A 19,844-nucleotide genomic window follows, 5' to 3' on the forward strand; every position below is an offset into this window, starting at 1 on the left:
ATGTAATTTCATTATTTTTATTTACACGCATTTTTTGAAATGCAGGGGAAAAAATGCATTAACAGTGTCACAGTTAGCCAGTGTTTGTATATTTTAAATCATAAGCCATTCAAATCTGGAAAAAACCAACGCACAAACACAAATGCCAAGAGAGAGAGCTGCATATAAAAGCTAAAAGAAGAGGACAGATCCTGTGCGATGAAAACTACAGCTGAGAAGAAACCCTGCCTGCGGGCCAGCTCGTGTTTTTAAAAATTACTTAACATGCAAAGAGTGCAGGAACAGAAACCTTCAAATTGGAATCATACATCTTGTCTCCTCCCTTTTCCTGTGATGAAAGCTAAGTTAATCAAGAGATAATTAAATAGTTCATTTGTTACCTCAAGTTAATTATCTCATCATCACTGGAAAACACAGGACTGTATATGTTACGATTCCATGTCCGTTTCTGTAGAAAGGTTCAAGTGTAGTGTCAGAAAACAGCAGAGGAAATAAGTTTGTTTTGGATTGTGTGAAACACCATCAGAGCTGAGTGAAGAGTCACTTGCTTCACTTGGTTCACGTGCACAACAAGTTCAACCTGAGCAAAGCTTTCAAAAGTCTCACGCTGTTAAATGAGGTAAAGCTACTTGGCAACAGTTCGATGGCATTTACATGCGCGGAAAGTATTTTAGAGTCAAAGTGTCACACAGAGAAACACAGAGCGAGGGGACAGAACCAAATTCATGTGAACAGAAGTAATGACTGATGGCTCATCCTCACAACTAGAAAACCATGAAGTCTTCTTTGTCAAAACAAGCAAAGCTCAGCAGCTCCCGAGCAGAAGGAGAAGCTGAAAGAGTCGAGAACATCCTGTTTCCTCTGTGACGTGGCTGGTGGCTAATCGAAAGTTATGTCCATGGCATCAATCCCTGAGAGTGAAGAACTGCGCACCTCAAGCAAATCACACATCACATCAGCACTGGTATTACTTCAAAATATAAAAAACCTCACGCATCCTGTTGAAGTTCCTCAAAGTTTCACTTCTGAATACATCAACTACTTTGGATCGACCACAGTGGCTCAGAATACTCCTGTTTTGTTTTTTTTTGCTAAATGATAAGTGGCACTAGTTGGAAAAAGCTCAGGTGTCGATGTTCTCAACCAAAAAACTTGTCTATATTCACACATCGACCCCGAACAAGAAGAGACGAGAATCAACACAGGATCTACTCGACCGGGCAGCGGGGAAAAGAAAGAGCTGTGATGATAAAAAAGATTCTGTATGTAAACTGCTACTCGACAGATGATCACACGAACTCTAAAAACATCCACATTTACAAAAAAGTATGTTAAAGATAAAAAAGAAAAGAAGAAAACAATAAAAGTTAAGAAAAAAGACAACCTCGGAATAAGCCGAAGTTTCAGGGTCGAAATAAAATAAAATCATCTCTTTCAATTAATAAATACATCATTCAGAATTCCATAAAAATAACACGTTTAAAAAAACATCACAGATAAAACAAGAAATAAATTAAGCAGGATAACATGCGAGTTGCTTCTCTGTCGAATGACTCGTAATTCCTATTCAAAACTATTTCACTAGGAGGCAGCACTCGGAGCGACTTCCCTTAATAACTACCCAGAAAGACGAGACTCCCTCTCTAATGAATCACCAGAGACAGTGCAGGTCTGAGAGAAGGTTTGTAATGCACCTATTTTCTTTTTACAAACAGGGAAGTGCGCAGCCGACATGCTGCCTCTCACCTTCCTCCTCTACGTCATTATTGCTGGTGTGATTGAGATAAAAAGTGGGGAGGGGGGAGGGTCAGGGGGAGGCGGTGGAGGGCAGGAAGAGACGAGCATGAGTGGCGAAAAGTACAAACAAATAAGCACCATTTAGAAATTTCAGTTCACCTCCTCCTCAAGCACCTCGTTTTCCTCGCAGAGCAACACAAAAGAAGAAGCTCTGCGGCTCCATCATCCTGGGGGGGGGGGGTTCTCCGGAGAGGGGGTGTGTTCTAGCAAACGTGACGCGAATGGATCTTGGCATCGGAAGCAGTAGATGTGTCGGCGAATGTCTTTTAGTCGCTTCGTGTGGTCGACTTAAGTCCTTAATGCCCCCGGGAGGTTCAGTCCGCCGGGTTTTTTTTTTTTTCCCTGCAGCAGAAAGCGTCACAACATGCTCGTTTCTCCTCGGTTCTGTTTTGTTCTTAGTGTGCTTGTAGTGACGTCGTGCACTCGCTTGTTTCAGATCCAATACCCTGTCTCCTAAGCATGCACAGTGAGTTTGTTTTTTTTACGCAGAGTCTTGGTGAACTCCAGGCACCGAGCCCCCCCCCTCATGTTTTCTACAGCACAAAAGTGTCCAGTAACAAATACACACATGGTTCTTTTTTGTTTTTCCATGGAGAATACAATCCCCCAGCCTCTTTTTTCGTTCTTTCACATGTGTTGTTTTCTGAAGTTTTACACAAACACACGACTCCTGTTGAGTTTCAGGATCTTTCCCAGTCTCTGCTTGGCTGTGGCCATTCCTTTTTTGGGCCGCTTGCCTGGAAAAGACAAACCAGAGGAGGGTATTTTATTACAAGAGAAGATGAACAGAGTAAAGACGTGAATGTGTCACAGACGTTTAACCCTCAAACAGCAGCTTCATTTAAATTAGTTGATGATGGTTTAAAGACCTAGAAGTCAGCGTTTATCTCCAATATTCAGCAGGAAACTGTTAAATATATAAATAATTCTGAGCAGAGTTTGGTTTATTTGTTACAGCGGCATCTCTTCTGGTTCAGGAAGCCGGGATTATGGGTAATATTCACCATTCAGTGAAGTTTCACTTAAGTAAATGGGACATTGATAGACTTTGTGTTTTCTCTACATGAAATCCACCGTGGCAGTAGAGGCGCTGTCTCTTTCAGCTGAAGCTTTCCTCTTTCATAAAGGTGTCATGTTTTCATATTTTAACATTTTTTGCCAATAAGAAGGTAAAAAAAAGTTAAAAACCTTTTGTGGCCTGATTGCTGATTGGTTGGGGGTTGGGGGCGTGTCTCTTGGAAGGGTGCAGCGGAGGAGACATGGAGGGGTCACAGTACTGGAAGTCCGTCTCTGGACTGGGGGCGTGGCTCTGACTGGGGGGGCTGGGGAGCCCCTGATTGTCCCAGGCCTCGCTGCTGCTGTTGCCCTGGCTGTCCATCGGGCTCTTGTCCCCCTGCAGGAGGCGCTGGTGCTGCCCCGGCTCCCTCGGCTCCATCCGCGAGCTCGGGCTGGACCACCAGGGCTCCTGGGACGAGGCCCCCTTCTCCGGCTTGGGGGAGCACAGCAGGCCAGCCATGGACAGCATCCCCTGAATGGCCTCTTCTGTGCTGGGTGAGGTAGGACGGTCTCTGCAGGAGGAAGACGTCACAGCCTCTTAGTTAATACATGTTCAAGCTTTGACCGATGGGAACATTATATACATCTTTGCACGTGTTTCTAACCGTTTGAGTGGTTTGTGTTTGTGCCTGAGTTTGTGGCCTGACGGGTCCAGCTCGATGACGTGCCCTGAGCCTTTCTGCTGAGATGAGCCCGTCTCCTCCTCTTCCTCCTCCGGGGAGCTTTCTGAATCTCCATCAGACGAGGACGACGATGATGATGACGACGATGATGCTTTACGCTGCATTGGCAAAGCAAGACGAGGATTTAGAGAACAAAATACAAGCAAAACGTTTTAACATGTTTGACCTGAAGCTTGTTTAGTTCACTGTTCAACTCTCAGAGCTGTTAGTCAGCTCAGTATTGACTGTGGTTCTCCGTCCTCTCACAAAGAGTGATATATAAACTCCAGCTCATCATTCACCTCTGTGGGAGAGTCACTGTCTGACTCCACATCTGAAACACTCGAGTCTCCTGAGACTTCTTCCCTGAGTTCAGTCTTCACCCGTTCCAGACCTGCTGAAAAACACAACAACACACCGTCAAGCTCCTGACGGTAACTTCACGTGGTTTCTGCTAAACGATGGTTTTCAGAAGCGATGACTCACCGAGAAGTGAGGGCCTGTCGACTGTGCTGTGCTCCTCCTGCGTCCACTCCGACTTCACATCCACACAACTCTTTGGTGGACACTGGCCAACAGATGACCGTTCATCCTCCGTCTTCACCGGGCTGCTGCCTGGTCGCCTCATGTCTCTGCTAAAACAAATCAAAGAGTTTATTTTCCAGCTAAATGGGATTTAAATCAATCAGTCAGAAACTGAACTTTCTGACATTTATCATTTATGGTTTGTATAAACATTTATTTAATGCAGCCGTTACTTTTCGGGAGCCAAAAAGTTCCCTGGAGCTTAATTTCGACTCTGGTCACTACAGTGGAAGAGTAGAGTTCCTGAAAAGTTCCTTAATGAATATATAATAATAAACGTTATAGTACACAAAGTAGGAAAATTTAAAATCTGAAATCCCCTTGTAAGTCAAACATTTAATTCCTGTGGTGGAAACTAAGCTTAATATTTTCTTAAATACTAATGTTGATGCACATTGTTGTTTAAGGTTGTTGTTGACGTGAGGTATTTTTATTCATATCACATATGGGATCATAAATATTTGAACCTTTTTGTATCTACTGTTATTTACATTATCGTATTGAATGTGGTTTTAGTCTGTTGCCTGAATTTTTTCATTCTGTATTGGCTTTAAGATTGACAAGAAAATTTTATTTGTTAATGTGCAGATAAGACTTTAATTCTGGTGCATTAATTTAGGCTATAAACAAACTGCACATGACCCCTGAGTCTTCATGACTCAGTGGATCAAACGCTGCTGTGTCGACCACAGAGAACTGAGCTCTCACCTGATGATTCTGCCGTTGACCAGCATCAGCCGGAGGTGGTTGTCCTCTAACGACTCCGCAGCCGCAGCAATGGCCGATGCCGTCGACACTTTGTTGAGCTTCCCATGAACCTTGGCACAGAACGCTGGATCCTGAGGAGTTCACACCAGAGTCAGTCAGAGAACAAAACCTCTTCACTGTTTACACTGCACTACTTTTCTGTAGATCCGTGTTCCTCACCTCATCGAGCGGCCCCACCTCCAGCCTCCTCAGCACCTCCCTGGTGTGCTGCTCTAAGATGTCCAGGTTGGAGGGCACTTTGGGCGCCTCCCGCTGCTGCTCCCTCAGCCGCCTGGCAGCTCGCCGCGCCCGCCGCGCCTGGCTCACCTTCTCCAGCGTGGACCGAGTGGCCGGGCAGGCGTTCGATCCCGATGCTGGACCGCACCCGCTTCCCTGAGATTTCACTGGCTTGCTAACACTGACTGGTTCCTCCTGTGGAGTAGATTTCAAAACACATTCATGAAGTCAAGTGTCTGCCGAGGTTGGTGCTTTAATGAGGCGGCTGACAATAGGATCCTTTTAAACAAATGTAAAGTCATGGTTCATTTGATGCAGTACTTTCAATTTATTTTAAAACATGAAGAATAGAACTGAAGGTCCTTTTAGTTTTGCTTAAAACTAAAAGACGATCTGGAGAAAGCTTTTTCCAAAGAGCTGAATATCAGCGAATGATAAAGTGCCTGAACACTGACTATTAGATATTAAAATCCTGTTACAGCTTCAGTTTTCTGTCACTAAATACAATTCATAGATGTTTAACACCAGCATCAATGCATCCGTTCACAATGTCAAAATGAAGTTCAAAGGTCAAACTCTACCTCCAAGAAGCGGATTTCCTTGGTCAGCTCTTTAATGAGATGGTTGGGCCTGATATTATCCGGTACCTCACTGTTGGGTTCAGTCTCCTGAAAACAGATGGAAGGGAACAGAGAGAAGTTTGTCATCCAGAAGATAAAGAACAAACAGAGGTGACGTCTCCTGCTGGAACTCAGGTGCTGTGTTTTCAGAAATGACCTCTGCGAAAACTGGGGTGGACCCTCACCTCTCTTTTCAACCAGGTCTTCAGTGCACTGATTAAAGCCTTGACTCCCTCCACCAGGTAGGTTGATGGTGGACAGTTGTCCTCACGGAGCTCTGAGGGAGAAAACAAACAAACATTTGGTTGTAACTCAGGTAGAATTTTAAGACAGAAAACTAATCATAAGAAAATGTTATTTCCATGATGATAAATATTATTTTATTCCCACTTAAGCCACCAAAAGTTTCACACACTATCTATCTCTCACCTTTGAGCATTTCCAGCAGGTTCTTGGCCACGTACCAGCAGATGGCCTCAAAGTACGGAAACTTAAAGAGGTCTGGCGTTTTCAGCCGACGCTCCATTTCATAACACCTACGAACGAGCACATGAGGCGAAAAAGAGTTGAGTGAAAAAGCAACAGATACAGGAGCGTCTGCATTCAAACATAAATCGAGGTAAATCAGTGTCTTCTGAGGTGCTCACCTGAGCTGCATGCCAATATTGAGGTTATGAAGGAAGTTCCCTCCAAACGCCATGCAATCCTGAGATGTGAGAACAGCATGGATCCATCCTGCAGGGGGCGCCAGAGCACAGAAGTTAATTCAGAGTCTACACTGACGCAATAATTAAGAGATATCAGCTAAAAAAACCAATCACCATTAAACTTCATCAGGCAGAATCTGTTTGTTTATAATGTCTGAAGATAATCCCTGCTGTGTACGTACAAAAACAAACTGCTTCTCCTCCCTCAGTCGGAGTAAGAGATAATGCAATCTATTAAAATAACGAGTCTCCCCTCAGATAAACATGGTTCTTTATCTAACACAGAGTGAGAGAACCGAGTAAGGGCGTCGGGTGGGGGGGTCGGTGTAAGGCTGATAGACAGGCCTGATAATGCACTGGTGGACTGACCTACTGTGCTATCTGACCCCCACTTAATTCCCACCTCTCCACACCCTCTCTGCCCAAAACGCTCTTTTACAACGCTGCCTCGAACCTGCTGAGAAGCGCTGGTTGGAAGACTGGTTGAGGAGTTGACGGGCTGAACTGAGCTTTGTCTTTTTCTGGGAGCGGGAGACGGGTGGGGGTGGGGGGAGTGAAGGAACTCCATCGGCTTAAAAAAAGTCCATTGAGAGGCTGATGGGTGAACAATCGTATGGCTACGGACGTGTTCACTTCACTTCTATGAACGAAAGAATGTCATATTCTGCTCATTCACTTTCAGACACAGCACAGAAGTCCCAACAGTTTTCTCACAAATCAAAAATGTCAGCGGCTTCGGACTTTTTTCAGAACCTTCGCTGCCAATCCTGTGTAAAATGTCCAGAAAATGTCTGGTAAGCAAGTTGAAGAAGTGTCTACCTATTCTACTTGGAAAGACAATGGGATTCGAGCACTTTTGGTTATAACGGGCGACATCAGTGTCGATGTGCTGAAAACAGAAACACGTGATTCCTGCAGCTGAATTTACACATTGCGTCCTGTCCTCCTGAACAATCTCCTGCTGTGTTCTACATGTGAGACTTCTGAACACAACTGCTCATCAACAACAATAACATAACCTAAGTAAAAGAGCAGTGAGATTGAGAGAAGTGCAGGAGGAAGCCGTCATCTACAGCATCATCGCTCCTTTTATCGTATTAAACACAAGCTATATTTATCTCTTCACTTTTCCATTGTAATTATGATCATCGAGAAATGTTTGGGTTGTCGCTGAGAGAGAAAATCCCCCTCTCTGTTATTTCCCCCTGAAAATGATAGAGGTCTTTCAGGAAGCCTGTATTTTCCTGGCAGGAGTCATGGGAAACTATTATTTCAACGTTTGAACGTATGTGAAAAGACAAACAAATGCAGACAACACTGGCGACGCAAATAGCTGTTTGTCAGAGTGTGTTAAATGTATTGTGCACAGACACCACTAAGTAGTATACAAGACTCTCAAGGTTACTTTTACACAAGACCTGTTTGTTTCAGTTAAAACAGACGCTGGTCTATTTGCCTTGTGAAAGGTTGAAGCAAATTGTTCAGGGGCTGATCTTAGAAGTTCACTTATTACATAATCAAATCATGTTAGACACTTCACGCAGGCATAAAAGAGGATTACAGACCTGTAGGGATGAGCAGGGTGGTTCCTTGGGTGACGACGCACTTGTAGCACTTCTCCACTTTGTCCCCAAAGAACACTTCACTCTGATTGGGCGAGGAGCTCCATGCCTCATATAGTGCAAGGTTGGCAGGAGTGGGCTTGATCAAGTAGAAGATCTTTTCACCCTGAAGAACAGAAGAGGAGGATGACACACACACTGCTGTGGCGCTGTGATGATGCCCGCTGTTCTCAACACCCACTTCCCATCTGAAACTCATGTCTGCTGCAGTTTCTGGACTAGACAGTGAGATCATAAGGATTGAAACAGCGGAGCTTCATGATGTGTGGAGGCAAGGTGACCTATCAGCTGTGACTGCCCACCCTCAATACCACAGTATACACAAACACGCTATAACTCACTGGGTTTGACTAATGTAAGGGCAACTCACCCTGTGATTTAACAACAGGCAAAGCACACACTCACCCAGAGAACATGGTACCAGACGGAGGTGCCTCCGAAGTCTATGTGGAAATCTGTGTAGCTGTCCTTGACCCCCATAAGGCAGTACTTCTGGACAAAGGGCTTGGGGAAAAAGGAATCCTCCGGCCAGTAGTTCTCAACCCAGGACATTTGCTGAGCCACGTCGGGAACCTCCACCAACTCAGACATCCTGCAGAAAGAGACACCACAGAAAGGTTTAGAGGGATGAGTTGAAAGTTATCAATCATAGCGGCATTGTCTTTTCGAACAATATAAATACAACTCCCGGGCCAGGTGAACGGCAGAAAAGCATACAAACGTGTGGATCGTCTAATGATAAAAATCACAATTTAAAGATTCAAAATGTGCTTCATCTGTCGTTATTTCGGATGTCTCCCACATTTTTAAAATCGGGTCAGATTTGAAACTCCTATGTAGCAGGTATATAACAGGATCATATTGCTGAATTTATTTTCATTTTGCGAATTAACTTGTACTGTTGTTGTTTATTAGGAAACTGTATTTAGTGAAGATACTGGGCAGAGGGAATAAAACACAGGCTAACTTACTTAGAGTCAGAGAACTCCAGGCTGATGAGGTTGAGCACCTTGAGTCGTTGGGACTTGGTGAAATACTTGATGAACTCGCCGAGCTTCATCTTGCTGTCCGCCTGCCGAGCCACGTCTATCACATCAATGACTTTGTTGGTGCCTAGACAGGAGATATCAGAGGGAGAAGTTCTGCAGTCAGTGACAGTAGGTTAGTGGATGAAGCATATCAGTGGGTGGGGGGTTCACTGGGGTCAGTGGCCTCCCGGCATCTCCATGTGCTTTCACAGATCAAGCCCTGAGGTAAACTGGCACCAATATGGCAGAGCGGGGAGGTGTGTGGGGGGGGGGTGACGTACTGAGAGACCACATAGACAATCTGTCAAAAGTCCAGGCCACCCGTCCCTGAGGAGGTGCAGCGGGTGGAGGTGAGAGGTCTGCTGCGTTTAATGCACATTTTGGAAATATATGCAGAGATGAAACAGCGTGCACGTGGGGTCTTTACACGTTTGAGACAAAAAACAGATGCTGGAGAGGAAAAGAAAAAAGACGGCAGAGAGAACACAGCGAACAGTTGAGACGCTACAAATCACACATGGGTGACACATGGGGCCGGAAGTCGGAGCTGGGTGCAGTGTGTAGAGCAAGACAGCTGGTTGTTGTATTTTACCCAACACCCCCTCCCACACACCTTTTTTTTATTACCCCTCTGCATGTTCTCTCTCTCCTTCTCTCCCACACACATGCACTCACATGCACTTGCACTCACAGAGAGCCCTGAAGCCCAGCTGGCCAGCGTCTGATGACAGAGAACAGCTGGACTCGAGGCAGTCGGTCACAGAAAAAGAGAGAAAACCAGCAGCTTCACAAACACGACAGCAAGAAGAAAACTTTTCATAAACGCAAGAGAATCCACAGCTCGAGAGGCTCGGAGCTGCCGGATGTCCACAATCACTGTGATATATTACACCACCCGGTCATGTTAAAAAGGTAATTAATTAAGGTAATTGCTGCAAATACGTCTTTGTCAATATGAATGAACTAGACTCTTCACTCAACGCATTAATTACTGCTCAATTAAGAAATTGTTTTCCTTTTTAATCATCTCTTTATGTAGCAACGTGGTCCAAAATGATTTATGACAGAAACACTTTCAAATCTCTTTAAATCCAAGTCGTAATAACGAATATCAACATGCTGCGTCTTGTCGATGCTTGACTTGTATTCATCAATAATTATCGTTGTAATAAAATCCATGAGTAATGAAAACTAAAACACACCCATGGATGTAAATGTCAGTAGTGTCTGTATCGGGCTGCATTTACGCAGCCTCCATCGGAGTTCATTAGTTCCAGCACTAGATCAAACCGTTGACCACACACTGAGCCGGCTACACAACAGCATTAGAACCGAGTGAGTCACAGAGGACAGCAGCGTTCACTCCTCCAGTCCCATTGTCTTCAAACTGTAAGAAACGTAACCAGACACTCGGTCCCTGGTCACAACACCTGTGCATGGGCTTAATGCTCAATAGGGCATGAGAGAGGGAGATAAACTGAGAGAGGGAGTCTGTAATCTGAACTTAATGATAAAAACACCGGTGGGCTTGGTAATGGGCTTGTAACAGGAGCTGGGAAGTGGCAAGCTGTTTCGGTGAGGAAGAGCGGTGGTCACGGAGAGGCCAGTGAAAGCCTAGCCGTCACTCATTTAGAACTCATTCAGCCACCGTCTGATGCCTGATAAGTGGGTTGAAACCCCATGAACCTGGAAACCTGTTCGTATTGACACACAGATGGCGCCTGCTTAGCGATGGCCACTTAGCTTTTATTGGCTTTCCAGCAGGCCGAAGCTGCCGCGTCTTCCAATCCCAGAGCCCACATCCTTCCCAGAGGATGAACATTAAAGTGGTTTATGAAATTTTCCTTACCCACATACTGCTCCACGTCTTTGACAGAGAAAGCAGGGGCCGGGAGTTTGAGTCCCAGACCCTCCATCTCGGTGACCTGGATGGGGTAGTTGAAGCCGTGTCTCTCCAGGTACCTGGGCGTCACTTGCTCGCCTTTCATCCGCATCAGAATCTCATCACCGCTGGAAAGAGATCATGACATGTTTTAATTAACAGAGACTCAGAGTCATGATCGCATTGGCCCTGTTCAGACCTGGTTTTAACATCCATCCTCAGAGATCAGATCACAAGTGGACATGTGGATTATGTCATTATTCAAAATGTTATAGACATCAGGTGGATTTGTTGTTTTATGTGGACGATTTTTAGCACAGCTGCCATATTTGTGCACATGTCCTACCTGGCAAAGGCTCTGTTCTGCAGGTCCTTGACGAACACTGGGGTGCCAGCTTGAACAGGCTTCGATCCATTGTCGGCCTCTGTGTAATCGTGCCTGTGCCAGTTGTTTCGCCTTTTCACTGCAATAAAACAAGAGAGAGAGAAGAGTTTCACGGGGTTGTTTGGGTTCACATGTCACCGTACCCCTCAAGCAACAAAGTGCTGAATTATGCACGTCATCGCCACTTTTTGTGAGGATGTTTATTCACTACTTGAACCCCTGTGCAGAGAGATGGAGATAGAGGGGCCTGTCCTATCAAAGAGCAGGGCTTACAGCGCCATTCAATTAGCCGGTTAATGTCTGCCCTCTGGCGCTCAGAGGTTAACCCATTCCCCTCCCCCTCTAGAAAAACTCAGACTTGACTATCACTACAGAGAAAAAACATTTCCCCTGGGACCAGTCCCAACATACAGGGAGACAGGGGTGGGAGGTGAAAAACTGAATGACAAGAAGGTTAGACATGTAAATGTAAAGGCAGAGAATCAGAGGACAGTGTTTGATGAATGAGATGCATGTCGGGACTGGGGGAGGGAGGAGGGAGGGACTCACTAACCCCACAAACAAAAAGCAGAGAAGTGCCACTAATGAGAGAAAGCATTACTCACTCAGGGAGGGTCCGTTTACGGCATCACAGTTGGGACAGTGGTAAACATCGATGTCCACGGCATGATGCTCTTCTACCTGCACGCAGCTGGAGACAGAGAAAAGACACAGAGTTAGAGCAGGTTCACACTGTTTGTTATGGCAGATACAGACTTTGAGTTTTCAGTGATTTTAGAAGTTTATTAAAACCCACACTGGGACATGTGTCTAATAAACTAGGGTACGGCATCAGGAATGTTTCTGATACTGGGAGAACTTGAAATCTCTCTCGCGTTGCAACATACGAACTATTACCAAAGATAATTCTTTCCACGTTGATCACCAGTCACGTCTAGATCAGCCAAAGATTGTTTATATACCTGCTATTGCATGTTCAAGCACGATTCAGAAGTGATCCTGCGTGTCTAGTTCATGAGTCACTTTCCTTTAGAAAACTTAAAGCACAAAATGTAAAAGGAGATGACGACTGAGAGAACTTAGGGAATTGGATGAAATACATTTTGGACGATGCCAAAGTAGTGATGAATAATAAAACTCTAAAAGAAAAGATGATTTGCAGTGTTGACAGAAATCGAGGGGCTCCTTTTTCAGGATGACACAGATGAATCAAAACAAAGCTTATGTCAAACTCTCAAACCTCATGCATGAGAGGCGATGTTGGGCGTTTAAGGTTTGAAGTAAACAATCACTGTGAAACAGCAAATCACAGTTTAGTTTGGAATCTGAACTTTGCTTCAAGTGGTTTTTCTACAAATGTTTTAGAACTGTTAACAAGGCCCAAAGTTTCTAGAAAGCCAGCACAGCAGTTACATCAAAGTCAAACCAAATATCAACTCTAATTAAATTGATTCGACAACATAAAAGCAGCTGAAGATAATAAGTGTGAATCTGGTTCCACTTGTTAATGAATTGCTCCAACAGGGAAAAGGTTGTTATTTATACGACTTAAATAGCACGACTGCAGGGCCAGAAGTGCTGGTAATCATCCTGGAAACTCGTTTTCTTGTTTTGTTCCTTTGTGTTTGAATGCAGCACGAAGTCAAAACTTTAACTGAACACCAACTGCTTGCACGGACACTGAGGATTGTTGCAGTCTTGCATTTTTCACTGTGACAGTGTCACTCAAACTGCTACCCCCGACTGTCCTGCAACGGCCAAACCACAGGCACCAGCACACATGCATTCCTCTGTAGCATACCAGAGCCCCGACCCAGAGCAACCTGGACAGACACCAAGGGATGTTTAGAGTTAGAAAAACTGCAGCATGTAACTGAGGCTCGTGCAGATCGGATCATTTCAGTGGTTAAATTATGGAAAATGAGGTGGAGGGTAAAACAGAGAGGCTCCTCATAACAGACAGATATTATGTTTGTAATTTAAAGGGATTTTTGTTTAAGTACAACTGTCGTATTTTATGTGTCCTCAGTTGACCTGGAAACTTTCTGGCTGATTTTCTTGTTTACAGCACATTGACAGCAGACTAAAATCTTTCCAATGAGACAACTTTGGAGTCTTACATGACAGAGTTATTAATTATTCTGCTTCCTCTGCTTGTTTTGAATCTGTCCAATTAATAAACAAACCACTAAGCTCCATTAACACTGCGATGACCCCAAGGAAGAAACTGCAACATGCAAACCAATGTAAAATAACAATCATGGTGACTGTAACTTTAATATTGTTGCCATGTTCAAACCATCATCACGAGTGGCCAACAGTAGCATAGTGCCCAGCAATAAATAATGTTGCTGATAAAACCTCCGCTTTAAAAAAACGTGATACTGTGCGTGGGCTGGAGTCGACCACAGAGTGCTATCACCTTAGATCTACAAGGAACTGCAGGAAACTGTAAAGGAAATAAAGCCGAGGGCCATTAACTAATCAGGAAGTGGTGAGCTTGTGTGAATGCCGGACTCCATCACCCTGGTGCACTAACAGGATATCAACAGTAGCTGCCTCTCCACGGTTTACCACACACACACACAACCTGGTGTTATTGCTGGCTGCACAGCGCAAACACATTTTGTGAGAAAGAGTGTCATTACTCAAGCAAACAAGCTGATATCTTTCACACATGTTCTAAGGGAAAGGGTCATCACATGCATGTAGTTGCTGTAATCACCCTGATTGACCTTCGAAACAAATACATTAGGAGGTTTTGCATCAGTTGAGCAACAAGAAGGCACATTTATCTATCACCGTTTTCCTTTGCACTCATTTACCCTGCAATGTCCACAGTGACACAGGCAGTGAAAAAAGCAGCTCCCCTGCTCCTGCACGTGAGCGAGAAGATGACTAACAATAACACTGCACGGGGCTTGGCTGTAGTATCAGGCCCGAGCTCATGTGTCAGGAATCCTGGTTCAAACATGTGGCTGTCGGCTGGAGGGAAAGCATGAGTCACAGCCCTCCGCCGCCGGATGGTCAAGACCAGCGAGAGCGGTGCCTGTGCAGCTGAGGTGACCTGGTTGTCCTCGGCTCACTTGGTATTTTCTTTTATGCAGCGCCACAGTGGGAAATCAGGGCACTGTGCCACATGCGCTGGCCTGACTCAGCTGCATGTCACCTGTAATGATCACTGCTTAACAGGGCCTGTGAAACTGTGTGGACTCGAGGCAGCAAATGCAAAACAAGGGGGGCAGGGGACTCAGATGAAAAGGAAAAGCGGGCCAAGTATTTCCTGCCTTGCACGTGCTTGATGGTGTATTGCATCATTGCAGAGCTGGTGATTGTGGAAACAGCTCTCAAACTGAGAACCTCACTGCCTTGGAAAACGACTGGGATCAGATTTAAAGCAACTGAACGGACGTCAATGTAATACCCAATGAGATTGTGTTATCACTGTATGACAACGACAGAAAGTACAGTCGACGTAACCAGAAGATAAAAAAGACTGCACCTCGCCATATTCAGGCTGGACTTATTCTGTGATGGCACCGCGGCAGATTACCAAGCACAACATCCCTTCCTGAACGAGACGTGTGTGCTTGGCTAAAGCCCCGGCCATCAACAGCCCCTCTCCCTACACTTCCTCCCATCAAGGGCCTCCTTCCTGTGTGACTGAGGGAGCTTATTCATTAGTCCGTGCACTATGAGGGGTTCATTGTCCTCCATGATCAGTGCACGAACACAAAGGCTGGAGGCGGGCAATGCCATTATTTTAAGCTCTAAATAACCGCTCTGCATGGGGCGCCGACACGCCTACATTAGGGAGCTGGCAGATCTCTAATGGATGGGTGGTAGAGATAGAGAGGAGATGAGGGCAGTTAAACACACCTGGCTATCTTTATCTATCTTTATCTACCCCGGAGGAGAACCGGACTCCTCCAGACCTGCACCTAATGCACTCAGCCAAAGCTTACATAAACAGTGCCGGACCTGGACAGCCGTAGGAGCCACTGAGCCCTGACAGATGGATAGGGATCTGTCATTTTGTCCTTACTGGTTAAATCTTTGTAGAGACTTAGCATATGTGCGAACTAACATCTTTGCAGTGGTTCAAGCTTGAAATAGACTGTAGAAGCGCTCTGTAGTCAGATGGTAAACAACAAAAGAGGATTACTTTGTTGTTTATGGGGCGTCAGGGAGCCCCAGGGACTTTTAACTACTTAATTGTTTTGGGTGCAGGTTTGGTTGACTTGAGGCTCCCGGCGCAGAGCGCTTTGCTTTCACACATGTCTTCAACGTTGTTCTCCCAAGGCCCCCAGTGCCCCTGCAAAACCTACAAAGTCATCAGTCTTGTGACTGTCTGCTGCTGAAATACATCAGCCAATAAACTCACAAAGACAGACAGATGAGGATAAAAACTGCTCTCTATGCTTGTCAGGAGGCATTAATAACAAATACGTTACTGTGAAGATAGGACAAGTAAGTCACTTCTTACTGGCAGCAACACTGAGCTGCACATTGTATATTTAACACAGACATTAGTTCATTGAGCTGAATGTTATACGACAGAGTCAAATCTACTGCCATATTAAAAGGAATGCCATAAATAGAGATTTATAAACTAAATTAACTGTAAGGCATAATGTATGGCTTTAATATCATAATTCACACTGACTTGTAATCAATACACAAGGCTCTTGACCCCTAATCAACATTGATCAAGCTACAAGTAATGCAGTTTCCCTGCCCCCCCGGGGACAGCTGTACTAATGAATGTAAACATAGCTTTTAACAGGAGCTATGAGGCCGCTCTTTACTTGGTCCAATTCACTTATCAGACATCTAAATAGACAGGACCCGAATCGTTTCCTCGTGGACAAAAAAAAAGAGGATTCTTCCACTCAACCATCCATTTAACACAAACACTGAAAAGGCTCTCTGTCGAGGGTATCCATCTCTCTTTGGTGTGCTCACACTCTGTGAGACATTGACGGATTGTGCATTGAACTTGGCTCGCTGGAGCTGCCATCAATCATTTCCTATGTCCCATCGCGCCCCTGCTGGTTTATCATCACCCCCTCCGCCCGCACCAAAAACCAGACAATGGGGCGGCCACAGCGCCTGACACCTAAACTGGGGTAAACACTGTGATCCGACTTGACCCGGTGAGGACTTCCAAGCTAATCCGACATCCACAGCGTTGACATAAAGAGGCATCTTGGAAACAAGGCAAACAACCAATTTACAGAAGTAGGTCTTGTAATTATGTGAGGCTCTAAATGGTAAATAGAAAAGTTCAAACTAGCAATTGTGATGTAAACCACAAGCTCTAGTAAAGGGCTCTAATGGAGTCCTTTAAGGGAGATACCTGATGGGCTAAAAATGAAATTGACGGAAAAAGAAAAGAAAAATTACGACATTACGAACCAATCTCAAACACGGTGAAATACGATGTCATCTCAGGCATATCAATCTGTGATGAGAAATAGGTATTTCCTCTTTTTTGACAATACGCGGGGCAGAAATATTGGGAATTACTGCTTATGACAACAATGTGACCACAACTTCATTTACTAGTTACTGTCACAGAGTTTATAACAGTGACTTGTGAATGACAGTATACAATCTATAATAAATACGGCAGCCCGTCTGCTGCTGCATCTCAAGTCTATATCAACAACACAAATTATCTTCCCTTATCCCAGATGGAGCCAGGAAATATCTCAGTATTGGTAGAGCAATAAAGCCATAGTGGATGGTTGATGTGTGTCAATAATAGACTCTATACAAAGTACATTTGCAAGGAGCTTATCAAGACAATATACGTTTCTGTTTCCGGTTACCTCACTGATCACTAGTGCGCTGCAGAGGAACCACATTGCCCTTATTGCCCCGGTGCTCCAACCATTAAAAGTCCCTGGCTGTATTGTGTACACAGATGCTGCGAGATGTAAGTGATGGAAAGCAGGACATACTCCAGACAGCGAGACAAACGCCCCCCACACAAACAACAATCCCACTAGCACAGACACACATACACACAAAACCAGGCACGAGGAGGCTGAGCTCCTCTCATTTCCACTGTGTCGGCGTACCACCATCTCCAGCCAGAGAATACCCCTTTCCCTTCTGGCCCGCCTCGTGGGAAAGAGGCTGGAAATGTGGCTGTTTTTGGAGCCTCGCTGCGCGTATGTGTGTCTCTGCTTATTAGTCATCAATGGGGGGGAAGCTCCGGCGTTTGTTCCTTTCCTCGCTGGCACATGACACACAGCCAGCCCATCCTTTTTGGCTGTTGTACGCCACAAATTCTGGGCAGCCTGTTTTCTGGCCGCGTGCTTACTGCGGTTACGCAATGGCTTCCGTCATTTCCACACAAGCTAAAAAAAAAAGGTTATTGTATTCATAAACAGTTGCCGTGGAGACTCACCCACACGGGCAGACTCAGCGGAGGGAAGAACGAGGGGAAATTAAACTTTCATCGATGACAGCATTTAGACTCTGGGTTTTTTAGGTTTACGTTTATTAGAAGTCCTAGTTGATGAAGTCTGGTTTGACTGGTTACCCAAGTCTGACTGAAAATGATAAGACAACACAACACTTTCTCTACCCTCTCATCATCATCATCAATCTTTCAACACAAGCATTCCAGCAGCTCTGTCTTGCTCAATACGATACAGAGATTGAACACTGATCACGCAATCTAAAGTACAACTTGCACTACTATCTAGGTCACGCTATCACCTCAAAAGAGTTCAGAGTGACAGTGACACCAAAACAAAGCCGACATCGGCGTTACGACAAAAAGCGTGACTGAAATCTCACCACACACAGGCAATTACAAAACAGGATGGCATGAGATGATTCAACCTCCAGGGAGATTTCTGACAGCTGCCGCCCACAAACAACATGACTCAGAAAAACATCTATAACACCCACAGTGACCCACTTATAATCGGGTTATAAACAAACAGAATAAAGACAATAAGCAGTTTAAGGAGATGTGCCCGTGTGGTTCTTTGAATGACTCCCCCTGTCCACCACTAGGGGTCTCCTGCCATGTGCCTCCTGTGTTTTAAAGGGGAGGGGGTTTAAATCTCTCAAGCTGTCAATCAAAGACCAAACCATAACAAGCACCTTGTTCTCTAGTTTTCTTTTTTAGATTCAGCAAACCACAAAAAATTTACAAAATAAAAAGAGCTAAATCTTTAAATTACACACACAACTTGAAATATGCTTATATTGGATTTATTATTATCATTACGGATATCAGGGATAATCTAGAGATTGTGTCCAATCAGATAATTCAATCAAAAAACTTTGACAATGGGAATAAGTTTAAAGGTCGCTCCTGGCTTCCATTACCTTAAATAACCCGATTAGGTGAAGGCAGATCGCAGGAGACCTTGTTTATGTCGAGTGGTTTAAATTAAACCGGTTTAAATCAAAAGTAGAGACTACATTTAAACTCATCTCTACTGGGATTTGAGACCATAAAAGACAACCAGCAGCCCTGGAGTGAACCGATGACCCCAGCGGGCTCCGGATCCGCCGGGTCGGACTGACACAGCTCGGCGGCTCCTGGCAGATCCGCGTGTTAGTGGATAAAAACTGATTCCTCTGTGCTTCCTTTTGACCAATATCCATATATTTGTGTAGACTAAGTTCAGGTTGTGTGTTTTGGGCGATTAATATATAAATATGAGTCTGTTTCAGGGAGCAGAGCCCCACTTTCCTCCCGTGAAGTCGCGTCGATGGACGGTTTAAAGCCCCCGTCGCCCACCGCTAGCGTTAGCATGCTAAGCTAGCTTCCAGACAGCACGGAGAACCGTCGCCTCTCTCGCCCAAAGCCCCGCGTGTTTCTCGGGTCCGCTGCCCTCCGCCGCCCCGGGAGCCCGCCGCCGACCTACCTGCCGTGGAACCAGTCTTTGCAGATGTCGCACTCGATCATAAACCGGCTCACATCGTAGGGCTGCCGGCAGACACAGTACAGCGGGGCCGCCGCCATCTTCCTTCTGTCCCCAAACAACGCAGGAATGAAGCGGGGCGGGGACTGAGAGCCCCCGCGTCCGGAAATACCCGAAGCCGCACGAGAGCTTCCGCCACTAGGAGGACACCCCGCCTCTGACGTCACGCCTCGACTGGATTTCCATTAGTGTGAAAACACAACAATAACAGACACGGTTGTTGGTTCTTTCCTACAAGGCAGCGACGTCATGGTTTTATTCTTATTATTTTTATGTTTTTCTAAACCTGAAAATAAAACTGTTATCTTTCAATGTATGACAAATTACAATATATGATAACACATCTTTACAAACTTCAAACTTGTATCTAATCCACACAGGTGAAAAGTTAATAGAGCAAAGTAATTTTGATTTCATGAGATCGTTGACAATATAATCTTCATTGTAGATAAGCCAGGTAGGATGAACACAAACTTCACTCTGCACCACCGACTGTTTACACACATCCGGCACAGAGACAATAAAAAGTGACACTATATTGTAGAACTGCTTAAAGTAGAT

General features: G+C 45.0%; 1 protein-coding gene across 4 annotated transcripts; it reads right to left on the bottom strand.

Annotated features, from left to right (window-relative positions):
• Positions 1 to 3: 3 nt before the first annotated feature.
• Positions 4 to 19,324, bottom strand: kdm7aa (lysine (K)-specific demethylase 7Aa). Of its 4 annotated transcripts, none has more exons than XM_061076343.1 (18): positions 19,227 to 19,324; positions 11,934 to 12,019; positions 11,290 to 11,407; positions 10,911 to 11,071; positions 9,005 to 9,146; positions 8,439 to 8,625; positions 7,977 to 8,139; positions 6,352 to 6,439; positions 6,134 to 6,240; positions 5,890 to 5,981; positions 5,666 to 5,752; positions 5,028 to 5,279; positions 4,809 to 4,939; positions 4,002 to 4,147; positions 3,818 to 3,909; positions 3,459 to 3,634; positions 2,986 to 3,365; positions 4 to 2,534 (listed from the first exon to the last, which is right to left on the bottom strand). In XM_061076343.1, the coding sequence occupies exons 1-18, from the start codon at positions 19,322 to 19,324 to the stop codon at positions 2,449 to 2,451; spliced, it is 2,592 nt and encodes an 863-aa protein (XP_060932326.1). In that variant the 3' UTR covers positions 4 to 2,448. The 4 variants fall into 4 exon arrangements, with proteins under 4 accessions (XP_060932326.1, XP_060932313.1, XP_060932321.1 ...); XM_061076330.1 differs by having other exon boundaries at positions 3,818 to 3,912; XM_061076338.1 differs by having other exon boundaries at positions 4,002 to 4,150.
• Between the last annotated feature and the right edge of the window lie 520 nt (positions 19,325 to 19,844).

The sequence above is a fragment of the Limanda limanda genome, chromosome 1 (genome assembly GCF_963576545.1).
Source record: "Limanda limanda chromosome 1, fLimLim1.1, whole genome shotgun sequence".
NCBI lineage: Eukaryota > Metazoa > Chordata > Actinopteri > Pleuronectiformes > Pleuronectidae > Limanda > Limanda limanda.

What these genes read in the sequence shown, in the direction of transcription:
- kdm7aa (XM_061076322.1), bottom strand. Translation starts at nt 19,324, where the DNA reads ATGGCGGCGGCCCCGCTGTACTGTGTCTGCCGGCAGCCCTACGATGTG. An exon ending in CGTAAACGGACCCTCCCTGA is followed by an intron (nt 11,408 to 11,933) that starts GTGAGTAATGCT and finishes GTTTTATTGCAG; the next exon opens with TGAAAAGGCGAAACAACTGG. An exon ending in TCTGGTACCATGTTCTCTGG is followed by an intron (nt 8,140 to 8,438) that starts GTGAGTGTGTGC and finishes TCTGTTCTTCAG; the next exon opens with GGTGAAAAGATCTTCTACTT.